Below are 23,067 nucleotides of genomic sequence, written 5' to 3' on the forward strand. Positions count from 1 at the left end.
AAGAGCATTCCAGTGCCTGACTCTCCCTCTCCCTTCATCTCGAGTCCTCCAGCTTCTCCCACATGATTAATCCTCAGATTTATTTTCTTCTGGTGCTGAGAAACCATATTGTAGTTGTTGGTCACGGTTGTGAGACAGCTGTATTTCTATGGTTATATTTCACTGTCACATAGATTCCAAGAAAAGTGTGGTGGACTAGTGAGCATCTTCCTTTACAGTTAGGATGCTGGAGCCCAGAGAAAATGAGTGACCACTGAGGTTATACAGCTGGTTCACTTCTCTGTCTTCTAGAATTGGGACCAGAATTCAGGTCTTGAGACTCTTAAGCCAGAGTTTTTACCTCTACCCCATGGTAATTATATGATTCTAGACGTGGAGAGTCAGGATCTGAAGAAAAACGGAGTGATGTGTGTGCAGAGTTGAAACAGTGGCCCCTGGGTTTATTGTTGTATTGCTGTGTAGGAGGAGCTGAATGACTGGATGTAGACGATAATGAAGAGCAAGTTGAAGTGGAGAACAGCGTGAGGTGGAATGGTGGTTGCAGAAGAACTAGGAGGATGGTTGAGTTTATGGCCGTGGCAATGGGTTATTGATGTAAAATGAAGGAAGTCGGTTACTGGATAGATGGTCCTTAGGGCCTTCGAAGTCTCCCAGGATGATGCCAGAAGAGGAGGAAGTCATGGCGGCAGGTATCAAAGTCTCAGGGAATGTGGGCTCATAACAAATCCTTAGGAAGCAGAGGTGCTGGGGAGCCGGGAGGGGTATATATAGAATTATGGAGACAGATGCTACATTTCTAAATTCCAATTTTCACATTTTTCCAGGGAAAACTGAGGCTGCTATCAAAAATTTCAGTCCCTTCTACAGTCGCCAGTACTCCGTGGCTTTCTGCAATCATGTACGCAGTGAAGTAGAACAGCAAAGAGATTTAACATCACAATTTTTGAAGACCAAGGTAACCCACGGACATTTGGTTTCCACGTTTCTCCCACCGCAGAATAGTTTATAACTCATAATATGTCTGAAATAAACAATAATTTGAATGACAATTTAAAAAATCTGTTCTCAAAACATTTCATGCTCAAAACTACCTGCCTGGAAAACTATTTGCCTGGAAGTTAGAACATATGATTTCTTGCTGATGGTGTAATCCATATAAAAAGAAAACCAGCATGATTTCAATTTTATCATGTTTTTCCCACATTGATGCTTTCATGTCATAAATCTGACTTGCTATGGGGAAATTCAGTAAAAAAAAGAGTCATAATTTCAGTGCCTCATACTATGGGCATTTTTATTTTGGTCATTGATCAAATGTGATTTTATCTTCTAAACCTGTAACTTATTCTTTCTCCTTTGCTCCGTTATAATAATTATCCACAACCTAAACAAATATTTATTGACACTATGTACCAGGTCCTATTCTAAGAACTTGAGAACAAGACAAAGTCTCTGCTTTCCTGTTAATATTCAAATAGAAGACAGACAATAAACAAATAAACAAATGAATATCAGGTGATATCAGGTAATAAGAAATGCTACACATTGACATATATACACTACCAAATGTAAAACAGATGGCTAGTGGGAAGCTACTGCATAGCACAGGGAGATCAACTTGATGATTGGTGATGACCTAGAGGGGTGGGATAGGGATGGTAGGAGGGAGGCTCAAGAAGGAGGGGATATGGGGATATATGTATACATATAGCTGATTCACTTTGTTGTACAGCAGAAGCTAACACAGTCTCCTTGAAGAGCACAAAGGTGGGTTAAGTGTTTACAGCGTGAGTCCCCAGTGCTTTGGGTCTTGGAAAACCACTAAGCACTGACTCTTGGGGCAGCCCCTGAAGATTGATAAATAGAGGAACAGCCTGTTCACTCCCCTGCTTTTTCAGGAATTAACCCTGAGGCATATTCAGGGTGTTGGGATAGATGTCCACAACTTACAGTTAACTGCCTCACTCCCTCTCTTCCACAGAGTTTACCATGGACTTATTAAGTGCCACAGGTATGCAAGGCTTAACCTTGCTACTATAATTCCGTCTAGCATATGCTTCTGTTCTTGTACCCTAACGGAGGGAATGCAAATCACAAACATACCAATAAGACAAATATTTGCATTTGGTCAGAAGTAGCAAAGGGAAATGTGGAGGGAGGTGGGGGAAGCAACCGTTTCCCCAGGATCTCAGCACAAGGCAGTGTCCGAAAATATTCCTTGAAATACCGTGAATGGACTTAGTGGTAGCATGATATGCTATCTTTTGTTGTGATAGTTAATTGTATTCATTTTCTTTAAGCCACCATTGGAGCCTGGAACTGTTTTGTATGAAGCAGAGCTATCACAGTTTGCTGAGGACATAAAGAAATGGAAGGAGAGATATGTTGTGGTTAAAAATGACTTTGCTGTGGAAAGCTATGAGAACAAAGAGGTAAGCCGTTTCCCTGTTACCATTGCCTCTTGCAATATTCTTAAATGTTAGTTGTGTTCATGGACACACTCTTGCCTTCAAGACGGATTCAACGAGCACTAACAGATTCAGGTATTCATTTCGTTCAATACATATTTACTGTGGGTTACAGTGGGTTCTAGGCATATCACCGTAGATCAGACAAATGCTTGCCGTCTAGTGGCAAGATAGACTTTGAACAAGTAATTGCAAGTGAGTGTGAGGATAGAAGGTTATACTGAGTGGCCAGTACAGGAGCTTTCCTATGATCACTGGGCCTCAAGATCTGTCTCTGTCGCCTCCCTGGTATCTCTCCCTCTCTGCTCTGAGTCTCCCTGTCTTCCTACTCTTAAGCCTCCTCTGTGGCAGAGGAATTATTTATTAAGATTGTGATTGGATTTGCATGAGTTCCTAAAAATTTAGAACATTTCACATACTTTATTCCGCTTACACTTATGAATTTTTTTCATTAGCTTTTCCCTGGTTATCTCATTATTTTCCTCGTCTGTAAAATGTGGAGAAAATGAGATAGCATATGTAAAGTGCCTAGTACCTGAGAGGACCTCAGTTTTTATTGGTTCTCATCTCCTTCCCCATCAAGGGAGGTAATGTGATATAGATGAAAGAACGTTGGTTGGAGAATTTGGAAAACTAAAGTTGAGGTCAGGCCTCCATTAAACTAGAGTGTGAGGCTGAATGATCCCATTGTTTCCTTCCAGATCTTATCCTGTACATATATTCAGTCTACATAGATTCTCAAGCTCCTTCTGAAATGAATAGTTACTATTTATGGGTTAAAGGTAGTAACACTTAAAACTCTGCTCTCTTGACTCTTAAGTTCAAAACTAGGCAGGACACTATTATTGCAAGTAACTAGGTATCTAACAGAGACTTCCCTACAGCACAGGTATCATACTTGCAATCACTTGCAATTACAGATATTCTGAGTAATTACCCCTGATGCTAAACCATTAGGAAGAGACTTCAGGCTGACAGATAATGTGTTTCCTTCCCATTTTTGATGGAAAATAGAAATAAAATACAGTGTAAATTTATTATACCACCTACCAGGCAGTACTCAGGTGCTTTCTTGGGTAGTCTTATGCTTATCAACATTCGTTAAGCTAATATCTTCTCTGCTTTACCTATTTTAGGATTTTATTCAACATTTGATTTCGTCTCTGAAGCAAATGATCAATACAGTACAAATAATAATAATCACAAATCACTTTATATTTCATATGGCACGATACCCTGTCCTCTCAGGGAAGCTTGAGAAGAGGCAGTATAGCCTGATGGTTAACGTTATGCACTTTGAATCACACCTTTACCAGTTACCACAAATGTGTCCTTGTATAAATTATAAATCTCCTTGAGCCTCAGTTATCTCATCTGTAAAATGGTGAGCGGGATTCCTTCATCACGATGTTGTTGCGAGGATGAAACACGTGAATGCACTGAAGCCCTTAGCATGTGACCAAGGGCTGGTGGAGCCCAAAATGGAGCAGTTGTTGGTATGACAACTAACTATTGGGAAGGAAACACTCATAGAACTCCCTCTTATGTTTATGAAGGTTTTCTCCACATTTGGCACTAACTGAGGTTTCATTTTGTATCAAATTTTGGTGTTTTTTTCTTCCCTGTTTCATTTTTTTTAAATGCTTGCTCCCTCAACTTGCAGTTCATGGACTACACTGCTTTCTTTGCTTTGCTTATCATTTTCAAGTGAACTTATTCCAACTGTGAAGATATGGCCACTGAATTTGGTAATACCAATTTTTTTTTAAACTTGGAAAAAAAGTGCCAAGGCAGTGTGCCATCATTTCTTAAAGTTGTAATGATATCCTGCTTTTTAATTACAGAAGGTCTTTTAAGAAATTACACCTAAGAGTTATACATTAAGGATCTATAAACTTCCTATTCTTTTATTGAGAATCCAGTTTTGGCTGGTAATTGAGGAGGAAAAAAAATGAGCCTTCTCATCCTCACTTCCTACTTCCTATACAGTTGCACTGGGGCTGGACAGACCCAGATAGGAATCCTGGATTTGTCATCTACTCACCAGTTGGTCACTGGCAAGTTATTGAACCTCTCTGAGCTTAACTTTTCTCATTTATAAAATGGAGATAATGTCCAATTCACAGTGCTGTTTTGAAGATTAAATAATATAATATATAATGTTTATTAAAGCCTAGATTAGGGCCTGTTTTCACAGATAACATAATTCAGGTTTGAGGCCAGTCTGAATCAATGTGTTCCTAGACTTTCTCAAAATCACACCATTTTGGATTCTTCTCTGTTTTGCTCTGGGTCCTGATGTGCTTGAGCAGTTGATTAGTGGTTCTTATAGAAATGAAAACAATCTTTTTAGGTATACAGGAGTTTGTTTTGTTTGGGTTTCTTCAGTCACTATCTTGTTGATGCAGAATGTGTTATTGTTACTCTGATTTTTTGGCCCTGATCAACATTATTTTAGTTAGTCCCAAGAGTACACTCCAGGTTTTGGGTCCCACAGTTTCGTGGTTTCAATTCTCAACTTGCTTTTAGCTTGTCAGTCTCAAAATTTTCCCTTGACTTATGCCCTCCCATCAGATGCACATATTTACATTTTATCTTATCTGCATATGCAATGAGTGTATCTGTTTAACCAAGGCTTCACTGCATTAGCAAAGCAGCCCTTTTACATTTCCCAAACAGCAGAGCTTTTTGTCTGCTGGCTGGAATTTGTTCTGATGTCATGATATTACAATTCCACCCCAGATCATTTTACTGCAAAATAGTGTCACCTCTGAGGGCAAAATGGTGACATATTTTATCATGGTTACACTTTTATGTTTTTGGTAAAAATCCTTGGCAACCATAATCGAAGTTAACACATCTCGCAGTCTCATTAGTCATCAGTCTCCAGGCATTTTGTGCAGTAAATGCCTGTATGCATCATCATCCTTGTGGTTATTAGAATGATTCAGGTGCTGACATTTGAAATGATAAATGTGGTGCAGAATTTCTGAAGTTACTGAGAGTGTGTTTCACCCCCTTTGAAAAACATATCTGCAGTGAATCTCCCTGAGATTAGGGACTCTGATTTACCATATTGTGACCATCACACAAGAATACTAAAGTACTACCCACAAGTAGCAAAGATGCAAAACATTTTTTTCACCCTTGGCTCCAGGAGGGATTGTGACCCACATCAGGTCAAGTAAAACTCTACCCTGACGGAAGTGATTGGTCTAGTCTGGAGCTGGTCGCATGATCTCAGCAGAAAAAAAAAGCTATATTAATCAAAACAGTGTGGTATTGGCACAGAAACAGATATATGGTTCAATGGAATAGAATAGAGAACCCAGAAATAAACCTGCACAGCTACAGTCAATCTTTCACAAAAGAGGCAAGAATATACAATGGAGCAAAGACAGTGTCTTCAGCAAGTGGTGTTGGGAAAATTGGATAGCTGCATTTAAATCCATGAAGTTAGAACACACCCTCACACCATATATAAAAAAAAACTCAAAACGGCTTAAAGACTTAAATATAAGACATGACACCATAAAACTCCTAGAAGAGAAAATAGGCAAAACATTTTCTGACATAGATCATACCAATGTTTTCTTAGGTCTGTTTCTTAAGGCAGTAGAAATAAAAGCAAAAAATAAATGGAATTGAATCAAATTTATAATCTTTTGCACAGCAAAGGAAACAATAAACAAAATGAAAAGACAATCTACAGAGTGGGAGAAGATATTTGCAAATGATGCAACTGACAAGGGATTAATTTCCAAAAGATACAAACAGCTCATACAGCTCAATATCAAACAAAACAAAACAAAAACAAAAACAAAAAAACCAAACAACCCAGTCAAAATTGGGCAGAAAATCTATATAGACATTTCTCCAAAGACATACAGATGACCAACAAGCACATGAAAAATGCTCAACATTACTGATTATTAGAGAAATATAAATCCAGTCTACAATAAGGTATCACCTCACACTGGTCATAATGGCCATCATCAAAAAGCCTACAGATAATAAATATTGGGGAGGATGTGGAGAAAAAGGAACCCTCCTATACTGTTGGCGGGAATATAAATTGGTGCAGCCACTATAGAGAGCAGTATGGAGGCTCCTTAAAAAACCAAAAATAAAGTTACCATATGATCCAGCAATCCTACTCCTGGGCAAGTATCCAGAGAAAACTCTAATTCGAAAAGATATATGCACCCCAATGTTCATTGCAGCACTATTTACAATAACCAGGACATGAAAGCAACCTAAATATCCATGACAGATGAATGGATAAAGAAGGTGGTACAGTGGAATATTACTTGGCCATAAAAAAGAATGAAGTAATGCCATTTGCAGCAACACGGATGGACCTAGAGATTATCATACTAAGTGAAGTAAGTCAGAGAAAGACGAATATCATACAATATCACTTATATGTGGAATCTAAAAAAATGATACAAATGAACTTATTTACAAAGTGCAAATAGACTCACAGACATAGAAAACAAACTAATGGTTACCAAAGGGGAAAAGAGGAAGGGAGGGATAAATTAGGAGTTTGGGATTAACAGATACACAATACTGTACATAAAATATATAATAAACAAGGACCTATTGTATAGCACAGGGAACTATATTCAATATCTTATAATAACCTATGATGGAAGAGAATCTGAAAAAGAATGTGTGTATATAGATATAGATATAGATATATGTAACTGAATCACTTTGCTGCACATCTGAAACTAACACAACATTGTAAATCAACTATACTTCAATAAAAAAATTTTTTTTTTCTTTTGAAGATACAAAAAGAAAAAAGGGCTGGGATTGGTTGGCTCCTGACCTGAAATCTCCACAGCACAGGTCCAGTTTCAGGTGCAGTTGGATCCACAGCTCCGGTGATATCAGAACTCAGTTTGTTCTTTCTTCCATCTCAAATCTTTGCCTTCATTTGGCCTGGCTTCCCTAATAGGCTCCAATCTCCATCGTCAGGCACCTTCAAATTCCACAGTAACAAGATGGCGGCAATGACCTGTCCTCACCTCCTCTCAGAGCTGAGGCTTTCCTGTCAGACCCGCTTGCAAGACCTGAAGCTCACTCTGATTGGATTGAATCAGGTCATGTGACTGTACCTGACCCAATCATGCAGCCAGGACATAGCCGGTGGAAAGCACAATACCCTTCTTTCCTTTTGGTCCTGAAGCAAGTCCTGACACTTGCTCTGACAAAGGCTTCTAGGGCAAAACATATTTTTTGAATAAATGGCTCTTAATGACAGAGTTTGGGAATTTCTGTCTCTGGTTATATTTGTCTATTTCCAATATTCCTAATATTTTCCAAAAATCCAGATGAGGAAAAAAGTCCACTCATGTATGCCTTTCCTTTCCCAGGCCTATCAGAGAGGAGCTCCCCCTAAAAGCCGAATTCTTCCAGCTGGTGGCAAGGTGTTAACATCAGAAGATGAATACAGTTTATTATCTGATCGGCATTTCCCAGACCCTATTGGTGAGTTGCTGGGCATTCCTTCCCAAGACAAAATTCCTAAACATGTTTTGTTTAGCTAGATCAGTGCTTCTTAAGGGGAGGAGTGAGGATTTCACTCTTCAGAGACATTTGGCTGTGTCTGGAGACTTTTTTGGTTGTCACAACTTGGGAGGATGGTGCTACAGGCGTTTAGTAGATAGAGGCCCGTGATGCTTGCTAAACAATCTCTGACAATGAAGAATTATCTGGCATTAAATATCAATAGTTGCCAAGGTTGAGAAATCCTGGGTTAGACACACCTTCTCCATGGGCAAATGAAGATATAACTTCTCTAATTCAGGTATACGTTGTACCACTTCTATTACTTTAAATCATATTTGATAATGCACAAGTCAGTCACTATGTTTCCAGCACATGGAAAATGTACCATTGGTCAGGCATCTTGAAGCTTTGGCCTATATTGCAAGCTTCACACAGGACAGCTGAAATAATTACGTAGGGCCCAGTCTGTGAAATGTACAATACCATCTTTCAGTAAGACCTGGCAGAGAACATTATTTTTCTAATTTTAAGATGATATGCATTAAAATATCCTAAATCCCCAAAATATTTTTAACAAGCCTTACAGTAACTCATAGCTACTGTGTAACACAGCATTGCATTAATTAGCATCTGTTGAGTAATAGCTGAATACTGCCATGGAGAGAGCATTGAACTGAGAATTTGAAGACTGGATTTTTATCTAGTTCTGTGAGGCTTATCAAGCATTTTCCTTGGCTACTGCTGAACCTCTCTAATTTCTGTTTCTCCCAACTCTAGGGCCTTGAAATTGAAAATCTAGAAGGATATTACCAGCTCTAACATACTTTGATTCTCATTCATTTCACTTTTTCCATGTAGAGAGTGTGATGGATAATATACAGACCAAATAGAGCGTTTCATAGAGATTCATGAACTGTGGATAATATAAGAACTCCATCTGGCTTTGCATAAATCATAATGCACAGTAATTACTTAGTTTCTTGAAGGGAGCCCTGGTTCTTATTAATAGGTATAATCATTTCACTGGAATTTATGAGGAAAAATATAAAATCATTTTATCAATTGTTATTTCAGTGCAGAATGCTTAGCATAGTGTTTTTAATAACACTATTATAGGATTAGTACATGAACCATAAACCTAGATTTAACAGACTCTTACTAAGTAATTCAAGCTAAAACAACACTTTATGTGCACTATATATGTTATTATATTTTAACACCTACTTACATGTTATCTTGGCTCTGGAGCTGCCGCTAGAAATGGGGATACCAACATGTTGAGTCTTTAGAACCACTTCAAAAGAACTTTCCAGTGAAATCAGTCAGAACAGACAATATGTTTGTTGATTTATTGATGAAATACATCAGAAGGAATGAAAGGGAATAAAAAACACAAGGCCTGTGTGACTAGTGCCACTTGGCCCAGGGCTTCGGACTAGGCATTTCAATGACTTTTTAAATTGTATGTTGTGGCCTTCTCAGTTTTAAAAATAGAATATTCTACAGTAGATCATTTGTGATATCCTTGTAACTCAACTCAGAAAAAATGCAGACTAATGGCATCTGGAAAATTGTTGTAAAAAGTTAAATGAGTAATAGATAGAGGCTAATAGAAATGAATTTTGTGGGGCTTGTTAAAGCTTTTTTAAATGTAAAGGGTGAATGTTGCTTTCAATTGTTTGTACAAAATTGTTACATCTGGGGAAGGGAAGGAGAGTGGTTTCACAAAACTATGTTAACAGGAAGACTCACTGTGTGATTCTAATTTTATTGGGAAGAATAAAACCACAATAAAGATGGGAGGAATTAACCTCACTTGAGAAAAAGCACTGGAGGTTTATCAACATAGGTCTTCATTATGTTAGCAGAGTCGTGTGCTAAGATGATGTATCAAAAATGGCCCACATTTTGCTACAATGATTCACTTGTTTGGCATTTTATTAGTTAGAATCTACTTTGTTACACACAACAAAAAACTCAAATTAAATACATATGTTTTTATTATCTTGCTAAAAATATTTGGATATTAGCAGTACTGGCTGGTGTGGCAGTTCTATAAATATCAAGGACTCTTTTAAGCTTTCTGCCTCTTTATCTCTGGGTTGTAGCCCTGATTTACATAGTCCAAGGTGGCTGCTAGAACTCTAGCCATGGCTTTCTCATTGCAGACAGGAGGAGGGAAAAAAGATGAGGAGGTAGGCACATTCCCTCTCTTTAAGTTTACTTTTAGGAAGTCTCACTGCCACTTCAGCTTACATGCCATTGGCCAAAACGTAGTGGCTGTGACACACCAAACTGTGATGGAGGCTGGAAATGTAGTCTGTTTTCATGCAGGCACTTTCTAAACTAAAAATCAGGGGGTTTATTGCTGAGAAAGAGGAGAGGATAGAGATAGACGTGTTACAACTAAGCGGTCTCTGCTACAGCATTCAATCATTTATTCATTTGTTGTCACTCATATGTTGATTCATTCTTATGTTATCATGTGCTAGGTATTTTGCTAGGGACTGGTGGGCCAAAGTTTGTGCTCCCAGTGCATTCGACCCTGTTACCTTCAGAAACGGAATTCCCATGTATGCAACAGGAAATCTATTCTTTATCTAAGCCAATCTTGATTTATTCATTTGCCAGTGGCAAGACTCAGTTCTGGAGCCTTCCTTATGGCTATGATCTGTTTCTTGGTATGCCCAGTGCTTTTAGTTGCCTCTTACTGGGTCCCTCTTCCCTTGCTTTCCTTGAGCTTGTGCCCGTTATGTAGGCAGGGAGCACAGAACTAATTTTTTCCTTCTGCTTGTTTTCCTTGACTCTGGAAATAAGCTGGGGCTCATTTAACCGAGTGCAATATCATAGAATTGGAATGCACGGAGGGGAATCAAGTTTAGACAAGGGGTCTGAATAATAGTATGGCTTAACATGAGTTTCTTGGAAATGATTTTGAGGGAAGAGCTGAAAGTCCCATTGTTTAAGGCTTTTGAAATTCACTAGGACAACATAGCACATTTATTCATTCAGCAAACTGTAGTAGAATATGATCCATGGCTCTGCTATGGATTGAGCATACAAAGATAAGCAAGATGGAACCTCCATCCTCTAGGAGCTCCGGGGCAGTGGTTCTACTTCCTGGGGAGAATTAATTGGGGGGGGGAGGCTTGTCTCACTTTATGTCCCTCACTCTGAGTGTGGGTACCAGATAAGAAAACAGATCATTACATTGTTTGGGGAGAACAAGGTAGGGAGCACCCAACTTGTCTCTGGTGGCAGAGGGTGGTGCCTGCAAAGGCACCCCAGAGGAGGTGGCTTTTGAACTGACTTTTGAAGGATGAATGAGAGTTTTCTATGCAAAAGCATGATGGAAGGGAAGGAGGAAAAGGAAATAGGAACTGCAGAGACAATATGCAAAATCATGGGAAGGATGATGACGTCACAGGAGAGTAGAGATGAGAGTGGAACAGAAACCACCACAGAACGGGGCAAACACCAACACTTAAAGAGCGAGATGGAGAGAAGCGGCAGAAGAAGCAATAAAGGTGTAAAGGGGAAACAGTTTTTTAAAAGCCTGAAGGACATGAGGAGAGAGGTGCCCCTGGAAGTCAAGGGAAGAGAATGTTTTCAAAAGAAGTGGTCATTAGCAGCAACAGATGTTTCCAATCAGGTTGAAAGGGTGGGTAATAAAGAAGAAGCCATAGGCCAGCAGTCAGGATGACATTAGTGACCTAGGCTATTTGGTTTTGGGACTGGTGGAGCAGGAACAAGACTAGGATGAGAATAGAGGTTGATGGCATCAAAGCAGCAAATGCTGGTTTAGCAGTGACAGGGAGGCAGGAGGGAGTGCGGGGCAGAGAGCCTGGGGGAGAGTGGGGTGAGTGCCTGACACATACACACATTGACTGCCAAGGGCCAGTAGAGAAGCGTGAGTTCTGTTTGCGGCTCCTTCCAGGTGAGGAGGTTGAGACAGATTGTGCCTGATGGCCTTGGTTGTCCCTGTGCATAGGAGGGGAGGCCACCTGCTGGAGTGAGACAGGTGAAGCTGACCTCTTCCTTTCCTCCCCCCTGTGAGGACATTTCGCATTTCCATCCTATTGGCTGTCCCCCAGCCTGAAATAAACCTTCACAGCCTGAAATAAATATTTTAAATAAGAGATACACATTGTAAAACACCTTTGTGTTTTCCATGTTTCTTCAGCATCCAGTGAGAAGGAGAACACGCAGCCTTTTGTGGTCCTGCCCAAGGAATTCCCGGTGTACTTGTGGCAGCCATTCCTCAGACACGGCTACTTCTGCTTCCAGGAGGCCGCTGACCAGAAGAAGTTCAGTGCTCTCCTGAGTGACTGTATCAGACATCTAAATCACGGTATGGCACTGCTGCCCTCTGGACCCCAGCTGGGCTCTCTTTTCTCAATTGGTCTGGTTAGTCATCTGTTAGAATGATTCCTAGAAAGAACCACAGATGGTGCTGCTTCTGGGAAGGAGAGGGAAACAGAGCAAAGCGAGAGTTTTGTGCACGAAGAGCGTGGTCAACTTGTTGGTTGTTTAGTCAGGGCAGGGAATCCTCAGCGCAGCAGGATGTGGCAAAGGTCTCTGATGGCACGTGTAGACAGAGCACTGTATTCATGCGTATAATTTTGAGTATACTATCTCCCCTTCCTTTCTCCTGATTTTTTAAAACCTGAATGACAGCAAGAGTGTACCAATTGGCCCTGGCAAAATCCTAGTCTTTATGACATTTCTTGTTTATTCTCACCTTTATTTCTGAACAACCGTTACTCAAAACTTTAGGGTAGGTAAGAATCGCAGGGAAAACTTGCTGAACAGATTTTTTTTTGGCTCCACCTTCAGATATACTGATGCACTGGGTCTGTGGTGGGGCCCTGATTTTGCATTTCTAACAAACTGCCAAGGAATGCTGATGCTGTTGGTCCACGGACCACACTTGGAGTTGCATTGCTTCAGACCATGTTGCCTCTACATACCAATTTAATTAATAGTAGGTCTATAATAAAAAAGATTTTTCATTCCAGTATGTGATGTTTTTGATAAATTGATGTGAATGCTGGTTTTTCTGGACTCCATGAAACCTTCATGTGCAGATATTTGAGCTGTTTGTCTTTTGGCAGTTGGAAAAATAACCAGTCAGACGTTACTGAGGACTTATTCTGTGCCAACCTCTAAAGGTATTAGGAACAGAGTCATGAATCATACAAAGTTCCTCTCTTTGGGGTCTACATTCAAACGGGAAAGAGGAACAAACACATGTACAAATTCACAAGATAACTTGATAGTTATCAAAGTTATGTGTTACAGAGTAACTAGAGGTTGCTGCATAGGAAAGAAGGGAGGAGGCTTGTCAGGGGAGCCCTTTCTGGGCAGGTAACATTTGAGTTCAGTCACCTCATCCATCTGTGCCTTTACCGTGTCTCCTAATAAGGCTAATTTCATTGTACACTTACTTTAAAGTTCTGAGGTTTCCCTGATAGTGTCAGTTCCACCAAGCAAAAGTCACTAGTGATGCATCTCAGTCTGTTCTTGATTTTAGCTTGTGTAGTGATATGAGGCTAATGGAAAAAGATAGTGTCGCTCTATCTTGCTATAGCAACCCTGAGTAACGTTCATCATAATATTGGCTCATAACTCATTAGGGACTTTATAAAAATGATATCCTTATTAATATCTTGCCTTGTGGTTTTGATGTTTTAGAGACAAAGAGTTGCCCAGCACGGCCTGTACCGTCTAACTCATTTTTCGATACAGTTATACCTCTGTGCCCAGTGTGTCTAGTATGAACGTGCATTTGGCACTAAGCACAAGAACCATGAAGTTTCACTAAGCAGAGAATGTTCTCTACCCAGCCAAGTGGGACTGGCTTCATTCCACCTTCCATGTACATAATAGGAAAGTCTCTGGGGAGTTTTTGGAAGTTATGTAGCCTGCATTTACAGTCCATTTATGGAAGATTTCAGTCGATTCAAAGCCCCACTCTGCTCTCCAGTATGTTATCAAAGGCACTGAGATAATGGGGTCTAGTCACGTTGCCCTGGTTCTGTGTCACATTCCTCTGTCCAGAAACCTCACTGAGGCTTTATACAAACGTAACGTGATTTGGCATAACTTCCAGCGGCTCCAGTCAGACCCAGAGACCGTCAAAACATTGTCGGGAACTGTCTTTGTCATGGGCCAATGAGATCATGGATCTCTCCTTTCTTGCCTCCGTTTCTTTGTATTTGATGGCACAATGCACCACCCATCTTTACTGTGTCGCTTTTTTTCTTTTCAATCGCTATCTGTTATTCATCATGAGATCTTGAGTAAACCAGTAAGAGGTTTCACAAACTCCCAGTTAACCATTATTTTTCCATAATTACCAGAAACGTTTAGAAATAGGTGTAAAATTGGTGCTGTGATAAGGGCCAGAAACCCTGAGGGGGCTTTGGAGAGGCTGCGGATTCCATCCCCAGGTGACCAGAGTCTGGGCTGTATGCCTGTGTCCTTGCCCCATTGGCTCTCAGGCTGGCAGGCGCCGCTGTTGAGAACTAGGTCCAGGATATTCTAGCAGCTGATGCCGGGCCGCTATTTGATCTGTCCATTCACAAGTCCTCAAGCTCTTTTTTTCCCCAGTTTTATTAAGATATTATTGACAAATCACATTGTATTAGTTTAAGGTGTACAAGAAAATGACTTAATATAGGATCAACGCAAAATGAGTAGCACAAGTTTAGTTAACACGTCACCTCATGTAGTTAACAAAAATTTTTTTTAATGAGCTCTTTTAAGATCTACTCTCTTAGCAACTTTTCATGTACAGTACAGTATTGTTAATGATAGTCACCATGCTGTACCTTACATCCCCTGACTTAGTTTATTTTATAACTGGAAGTTTGTACCTTTTGACGCTTTAAACCCATCCTCCCCCCCACCTCCTCTGGCAACAACCGATCTATTCTCTGCTTCTATGAGTTCGTTTTTTTTATGATTTCACATGCAAATGAGATCATATAGCATTTGTTTTTCTCTGTCTGACTTATTTCACTTAGCATAATGCCCTCAAGGGGTCTTTGAGGGAAGATCATCTCATTGACTTTGTGGTAAGTTCTGCCAAGGATTTCTGTTACTTGGGGTTCCTGGGTGCTCAAAGCCCACCACACAACCCAGGCCACTTGCCCTGGGAGTTCTGGGTTCAAATAAGTCTAGGTGTCCATGTCCTTTCGTTCTGAATCTGGAACCACTTCTTCTGTCCCTCTTTATGGAATGGGTTTGTTTCCTGTTTAACTCTGACAGAGGGCCTGGTTACACCCTGCTCTTGAACAATAAGGCTATATCCTAAGGTAGGTAAGAGCAAGTAGAGGGCTCTCTGCTCCTCCTTCCTTCAAGAGACAGAGGTTCCTCTGGGTGCCTCAAAGATTATTTACACCCCTAAGAAGCATAGAGGGTTGTGTGTGTGTATGTGTGTGTGTGTGTGTTGTTTTTGACACCCCTTCATTGAGCAGGCATATGAAAATTCTGCAAGATTAATCTTTAGCAACACACTGGACTATTGTGTGGGGTAGAGGGGAAATTTCCCCTTTCCCCTTTGAGTTCTTTTGGCTGGCAGTTGAAATGACACAAGGCAGGTTAACAGGAGAAAAATCAAATTTATTACTTGCAGATGGGGAATTCACTTAAGTATGAAGAATTTTAGAGACAGCAAGGCAAGGTGAGGTTTATATATACTCTGGACTAAGAAGAAAGAGGCGGGGATCTGAGGCTTCAAGGGAAAGTAAGATAATTCACAGGAAGATAGAAAGAGTTAATGTTTGCTGAGCCATCCAAAGACAGTGGGACACAGAGAGGACTTTGATCAAACAGCTTTACTAGGTTCCTCCCTGTCTACCACACCTAATACTTTACTACAGTTATCTGTGGTGATAGCTTTTTCCTGCGACAGTCCTACCTTAAATTCTTTTAGGCAGGAACGGGGAAGTTCAGAGGCTCTTCCTGAGTCTCCTGGGCTTTGATTGTTTTCAGCTGGAAATAATCCTCATACTAGAGTAGCACAACGTGGGGTGGCCTGCCTTCAACCCCATCATGCGACATGTGCCTAGAGCAGCTGCTGTCCTCTGTCCTTTCGGAATCTTACTGCAGCCCCTTGTTCCTGATGGGGGAAGTCCAGGGTTCTAAAGGTCCACTACTACAAAAAATGGGATTGTATAAAGCCAAGATGTTCTAAGAGAGTCCTGTTGTCCAAAATTCAGTCCTATTCAGAACTGAAGTTTGCAAAATATGGTCCTTGTAGTTACAGGGAGATAGTTAAAACTGTTAACGTAGATAGAGGGCTGTACACATGCAGTGTGGAGTAGTGATCATCATCGATGTGGATCTGTCCTTCCAGCTCAGGATAATCATTCCTTGGCATAAGAATTTTCAGGAAGGGGAAAAAGTGTTCCTGGCAGGAAGAACAGGATTTGTTGGGGCCAGGAAGAGAGTCAGAGCATGGACTATTAGAGGAACTGAAAGCATTTCATGTGGCTGGTGCTTAGAGAGGAGAGAGATCCAAGCAAGGATGGAGAGATGGGCAGGATCCAGACTATAAAGGGCTTTGTGAAGCATATTAAGGGATTTGCACTTTATTCTGGTATCAATAGGAAACCATTAAAAAGTTTTAAGCAAATAAGCAACTCAAATGTATTTCCATTTTAGAGAGGTCACGCAAACTGGCTGCTGTGTGGGATGGGAGGGTAGCCACTGGGATGCCAGGGGGCCACTTTGGAAGCTCTGGCAGGCAACAGATGGTGGTAGCTTGCACCAAAGAGGTAACAATGGAGGTGGCAAGAGGGCTGAGTAAGAGAGATATCCAGGAAGTAGAATCAACAGAACTTAAGGATCAGTCATGTGTGGAGTAAGGCTGTGGGAGAACCCAAGGAAGAGCCCTAGGTTTCAGCCATTCTCCGAGATGGGAACCTTGTGTCATGAGGAGCAGGCTCTGGGGAAGGGATGTGCTCAGTGTTGCAGATGTTGAGCTGGAGAAGTCTAGGAACATCCAGGTGAGGGAGTCTTGTAGACAGACGCCTGGACAAGGCTGGAGGGCAGGAGCACAATCTGGAATGGAGGCATAGGTGGGAAGTCAGCAGCCTGTGTGTGGTCATTGAAGCCATGACTAACCTTGTAGGAAGGAAGTAACTTGTGAGCCCCTCAAAGGCAAAGGCTGAGCAGTTGGCTGAGGGCCTGGCATCTGGATTAGGCTCTACAAATATGTCTGTCCTCCATCCTCAGTTTTAGATGCAAATAAATATGCCCATGTGGGAAAAGCATGAGGATGTGTGTTGAAGTAGCTTAAAGATGTTTGTACCCCAAGTCTGTAAACATGAATGTAAAAGAGGTTGGCGATTTTGCGTTAAATACTAACTTCACTACGTGGGTCTGTGATTTTACTGTTGAACAGTTAAGCAACATGTTCATTAGGAATACAAAGCCTGTGTGAAATTCAGTAACGCAGTTAGGCTCTCTGACTCACCCGCTTCACAGAGATAACTACTCAATTGCCAGTGTCTCATCTGTATTTTATTTCAAGTTCATTGCTACCAACCTGTTTTGGGACTCATAATAAACATTCCCAGAGGCTTTTAGTCGATCATACTTTTCCCAGTTGCTGCCACCTCCTTCCATGTGAAACAGCAGATAAATCATATTTAAACACAATGTTTGATTAAAATCCTTCTGTGGCACTGCCATTTTCAAAAAGATGAAACTCTTCATTCCAAAGAGACTGGCTGTGTGTGCCTGATTTCCTACTATTCTCAAGTACAAGCCTCCTCTCCCCCAACCTTGCTGCCCTACTCCACCCACCTGCTTTTAATGGAAGTTTTACCTAGACATGTTTGGCCTTCTCATATACCCGAAATATGCACGCCTCACGTATTTAGATTCTCTCTTGCTTCTTTAAGAACAAGCTTCAGTCTGACCCCTGCCATGAAGGCCACAGGGATCACTTCACTAGTGCCTATTCTCTGTTCCACTGATTGGATGCCACCACATTCTGCTTTACATTATTCATTTTCACGTCTAGTTGTCCTCTTTCTCTAACGCTATTGCAGATTCCTGAAGGGGAATCTCGTATCATCCTTTGTAGTGCTCAGACAAATATCTTGTGTTTTATAAAATAGTTCGAAGACATTAATGAATTAATAACTTAGTAATAAAGTAAAGCTGATTTCAGAGTTTAAGTGTGATTTTAGAGATGACAATTATAAATGTGGTTTGGCCTAATTCATAAACACACTGGTGTAAGTGATGTCAATACAAAGTATAAAGGATTTGAGGAATAAAGGAGTCACATGTTAGGCAGTCATCACTGAAAGCAGCTGGTTCTGGAACGAAGGTGGAATGCTGGCAAAGTTTTGTTCAGCAGTACTCTGCTAGGGACTTCCCTGGTGGTGCAGTGGTTAAGAATCTGCCTGCCAACGTCCGGGACACGGGTTCAATCTCTGGTCTGGGAAGATCCCACATGCCTCGAAGCTACTAAGCCTGTGTACTGCAACTACTGAGCCCTAACTCTAACTACTGAGCCCATAAGCCGCAACTGCTGAGTCCACATGCTGCAACTACTGAAGCCCAAGCACCTACAACCCGTGCTCTGCAACGAAGAGTAGCCCCTACTTGCCACAACTAGAGAAAGCCTGAATACAGCAACAAAGACTCAATGCGGCCAAAAAAAACAAAAACAAAAACAAAAAAACTAGCACTCTGCTAGCTTAAAGGACAGTCAGGACTGCCACTAAGCAAATGCCCATGTTCCCATCATAATGAACACTAAGAAAGAGGGCACAGTAGAATATCTGGGAAGCATAAGGGCACATGCATTGGAAAAAATAGTATATAAAGAAAGCGCATCTTGAGATATATATATACTACTGATACTATGTATAAAATAGATAACTAATGAGAACCTACTGTGTAGCACAGGGAACTCTACTCAGTGCTCTGTGGTGACCTGAATGGGAAGGAAATCTAAAAAAGAGGGAATATTTGTATACGTATAGCTGATTCACTTTGCTGTACACTAGAAACTAACACAATGTTGGAAAGTAACTATACTTCAATAATTTTTTTTTAAAAAAGCGCATCTTTCTTGATGAAAACACAATTTGTAAGACACTTTACAAACTTCTGTTTTAACTTGGACTGGTTCAATCACCTATGACAATTATGTCATTCAAGGGTGCATTGATGGAGTGAGTTAGGCTGAATGTAGAGCTGTAATAGTGATTAAACTTTGGAATTGGTTGCTGTCAGGGTTCTATGCCTTGAGCTCTTATCCCAGAAATCCCAAGTCAAATCAAACACCTTTATTAGATTGCATTTTGACACTTGCACATTTTAGGTGTTCAATTAATGCTGCTGAATTAAATTGAATTTTAAAGCAGAAATGGGTCTTTTAATTCAAATTAGCTAGAGCAAATCCTTTTTGGTATGTATATTTGAACACCCATTAGCACTTTTGGAACAAGTTTATTACTTGAGGGACTAAGTGTCTGATGTGGGAATCAATCAATTTTTAAAAAAAAAATGTATATTTATTTTTCGGCCGTGTTGCACAGCTTGTAGGATCTTAGTTCCCTGACCAGAGATCAAACCCAGACCCACAGCAGTGAAAGCACCACGTCTTAACCACTGGACCACCACGGAATTTCCGGCATCAATCAATTTTAACTGAAAATATACAATGAATTTTCCTTTGTAATACATGAAAACGTTTCTGCATTTATGACTCATGCTTCTATTTATATACACACATATCTATGAATTAGAAAATTCTAACTGTGCTTGGGCTCTTTTGGACACTTTACTACAAATGATTAATGTTTGACTGGACATAGATAAATAAAAGTACAATTTTTGTGAACATCTCTTTGAATGCTTCTACATATAAAAAGTATTTCATAGTGTACGTTTATTTCAATGCACTAAAACCTCTATGTATTGTAAACAAAAATGTTTGCTAATTACTGTTTAATAAATAACTAGACATTAATTTCCAGTTTTCATAGACTGTCCCAAACAAAAAATTTTTAATGTTTCCTCTCTGCTTGAAGACTAGTCTCTCCTTGAGTTTAGTGTGTACTCTTTGCCTCACACAGGTTAACACTCGACACATTGTAAGTATGTAACATGTAAATATGCCATTTTTTCTTAAGAAGTTATCACTCCCCCCACTCTAACCCTTGTTTACTGTTCATAAAACTCCAAATTTGGGAAGGATTTTAGTGATCATCTATTCCATCTCCTCAGTTTATTTGTGATAAATCTCAGATAGCAACTTACTTGCCCAAGGTCACAGCAAGCCAGTGGTAGAAGACCAGGTGTCCTGATACCTAGTCCTTGACATCTGTTTCAGTTTTACATACCACATTTTCTTTTCAACCTTACTTTTTAAAAAAAATTTATTTATTTATTTATTTAGGCTGTGCCGGATCTTAGTTGCAGCACACGGGCTCTTTTAGTTGTGGCATGAGGGATCTAGTTGCCTGACCAGGGCTCGAACCCATGTCCCCTGCATTGGCAGGCGGATTCTTAACCACTCTGCCACCAGGGAAGTCCCAGCTTGTAATTTTATGTCAGTTATACCTCAGTAAAGCTGAAATAATAGGTCTAAACAAGTTTTATTCATATTATTTATACTTATAGATTTACTTAAATTACTTGAAGATCTCAAAACAACCTAAGAGCTGGACCTGAAAGAACAGGTCTTCATCAGAGACCAGAAGAAACGGAACTGCTGCTGTCAGCCATTTAGCACTTATCACCACCAGTGCATAGTCTTTGGTTCATTTGTTGTCTAAAGCTACGTTGCCATGGAACTACTTTTGAATGTTTCTTTTGGCCTGTCAAATACACGCTATAGTTTCAGTGAAACCACAGATTCCTGCCCACCTTGCCCCTCCACTTTCAGTGAACCAAGTAGTTATTTTGGTATGCAGGTCTAAAAATTGTGTTATTATGGTAACTAAGGGTGCCACATTGGAATAATAATAAAAAAAATTAAGCAACCAGAGAGTTAAAGTGAATTCAAGCAAAAATTTTTTGTCTGTGCTATTTGGATTGAGTAAATTCCAAAATCACAGGACAGTTTTTGATGTTATGACTGAAAGCTTGAATAGCTTTCTAGTTATTTTTACTTGTAGATGGACTTTGGTTAAGATTGAAACATGCTTATTAAAATGACAAAGCAAATGGTATGGCTGTTTTAATATATGGCTAGATAATCAACATTATGAAAGAATTCTATTTGGCCTATATTCCAAATTTCTTTTAAAAATCAGCACTCCAGAGAGCTTGGAGAAAATTCTCACCTATTGTTATAGAATGGTGAGCTGCAGTGCTGCTTCCTACCCTGTAAACAAATTTAGAGCATGTGAGACGGAAGAGAACCGTACTAGGAGCTATTGTTCATTCTATTAGCTGTTTGGAGGTTTTTAAATTAAATATTGAGTAGCTATGGAAGAATGCTTGTGAAGCTTGCAGAAGACATAAAGAACATTACTGTTACCTCTGTTATTTCTTATGTGCCTCTCTCTGATCCTATTACCTTCTTTTCCCTTTGATAGAGCACCATCCTGGATTTTGTATTTATCACATGTTTAATCATCTTGCATGTTTTTAGACTTAATCCTATGGAATTTTACTACATCTTCTTTCATGGCTTCTTTTCTCAATATTATACTCGTGTGATTCACCTCATGTTGTTGCTTGTAGCTGTGTTTTGTTGATTTTCATTGCTGACTGCATTCCCTTATGTTAACATGCCATAATTTCTGGTGTCCATTTTACTATTGAATTTCCAGTATCATTTTACTGTTGATAGGCATTTGGGTTGTTTTCATTATTTGTTATTAGCAGAACGTGTTGCTGTGAACACATTCTGTTTGCTGCTTGTTTATAGAAATTTACTTTTGATTTGATTTGCTAATGTAAGGAATGTTCACATCTGCATTGAGTGTATTTGACCTGTAATTTTGCTTTTTTGCAATGACATTTTTAGATTTTGCTATCGAGGTTATTCTTGCTTCAGAAAAGTAGTTAGACAGTGTTCCTACCTCCTCTTTTTCCCTTTTCTATAATCTGGAATAGTTTGTTTAAGATTGGAATTACTAGTGTATTTTTCTGTTTGGTAGAGCTTGCCCGTAAAACTTTCTTTTTTTTTTTTTAAGTTTATTTATCGGCTGCATTGGGTCTTCGTTGCTGCATGTGGGCTTTCTCTAGTTGCCACGAGCAGGGGCTACTCTTTGTTGCAGTGCACGGGCCTCTTGTTGCAGTGGCTTCTCTTGCAGAGCACGGGCTCTAGGCCCACGGGCTTCAGTAGTTGTGGCATGTAGGCTCAGTAGTTGTGGCTCATGGGCTTAGTTGCTTTGTGGCATGTGGGATCTTCCCGGACTAGGGATCAAACCCATGTGCCCTGCATTGGCAGGTGGATTCTTAACCACTGCGCCACCTGGAAAGTCCCAAAACCTTCTTAATGTAGTGTTCTTTTTGAGGGAGGATTTGAAACTACTGACTTAGATTTTTAAATTGTTATAAGATTATTCAGTTTTTCTATTTCTTAAGTCAGTTTTAGTAGGTTACAGTTTTCTAAAAATGTATCCATTTTGTTTATGGCTTTAAAAAAATTAGTGGCGTACAGCTATGTATAACATCCTCTTATTGTTAAACAATATACTCACAGTGCTCCCTTTATTCTCTGTAGCATCTGTACTTGTTCCTTATTTCTCATATTGTTTATTTGTACCTGCTCTCTTTTTTTCTTAGTTAGTCTTACTAGAAGTTTGTCAATTTTGTCAACTTTTTCAAAAGACCAAATTTGAACTTTGAAGGTTATTGTATATCTGTTTTCTATTTTGTTAATTTCTGATGTTATTTAAAATTGCCTTCTGTTTCCTAGGGCTTTATTTTGCTGGAGTTTTTTCCTCACCTATACAATTGGTAGGTGCTCAGCTCATTGTGATTGCTTTAAAATGCTTTGACACTCTTTCCTTAAAAAAAAAAAAAAAAAAAAAGGGACCTAATTTTCCTCCTCTTGTGAGCCAGACTTAGTGACTCACTTCTCACAAATAGA

The 23,067-nt window shown here is 39.9% G+C and overlaps 1 protein-coding gene across 2 annotated transcripts in view; it reads left to right on the top strand.

The window, feature by feature from the left end:
- The window catches only part of NIBAN1 (niban apoptosis regulator 1), a 145,412-nt gene that overhangs the window by 64,118 nt on the left and 58,227 nt on the right, over positions 1-23,067 (top strand). For both annotated transcript variants that reach the window (XM_057726152.1, XM_057726153.1), the window contains exons 2-5: positions 825-955; positions 2,301-2,432; positions 7,853-7,967; positions 12,172-12,339. In XM_057726152.1, the coding sequence (XP_057582135.1) occupies positions 825-955; positions 2,301-2,432; positions 7,853-7,967; positions 12,172-12,339 (546 nt within the window). The remainder of the gene's footprint in view (positions 1-824; positions 956-2,300; positions 2,433-7,852; positions 7,968-12,171; positions 12,340-23,067) is intronic.

Source organism: Hippopotamus amphibius, chromosome 3 (assembly GCF_030028045.1).
Source record: "Hippopotamus amphibius kiboko isolate mHipAmp2 chromosome 3, mHipAmp2.hap2, whole genome shotgun sequence".
NCBI classification, from domain to species: Eukaryota; Metazoa; Chordata; class Mammalia; order Artiodactyla; family Hippopotamidae; genus Hippopotamus; species Hippopotamus amphibius.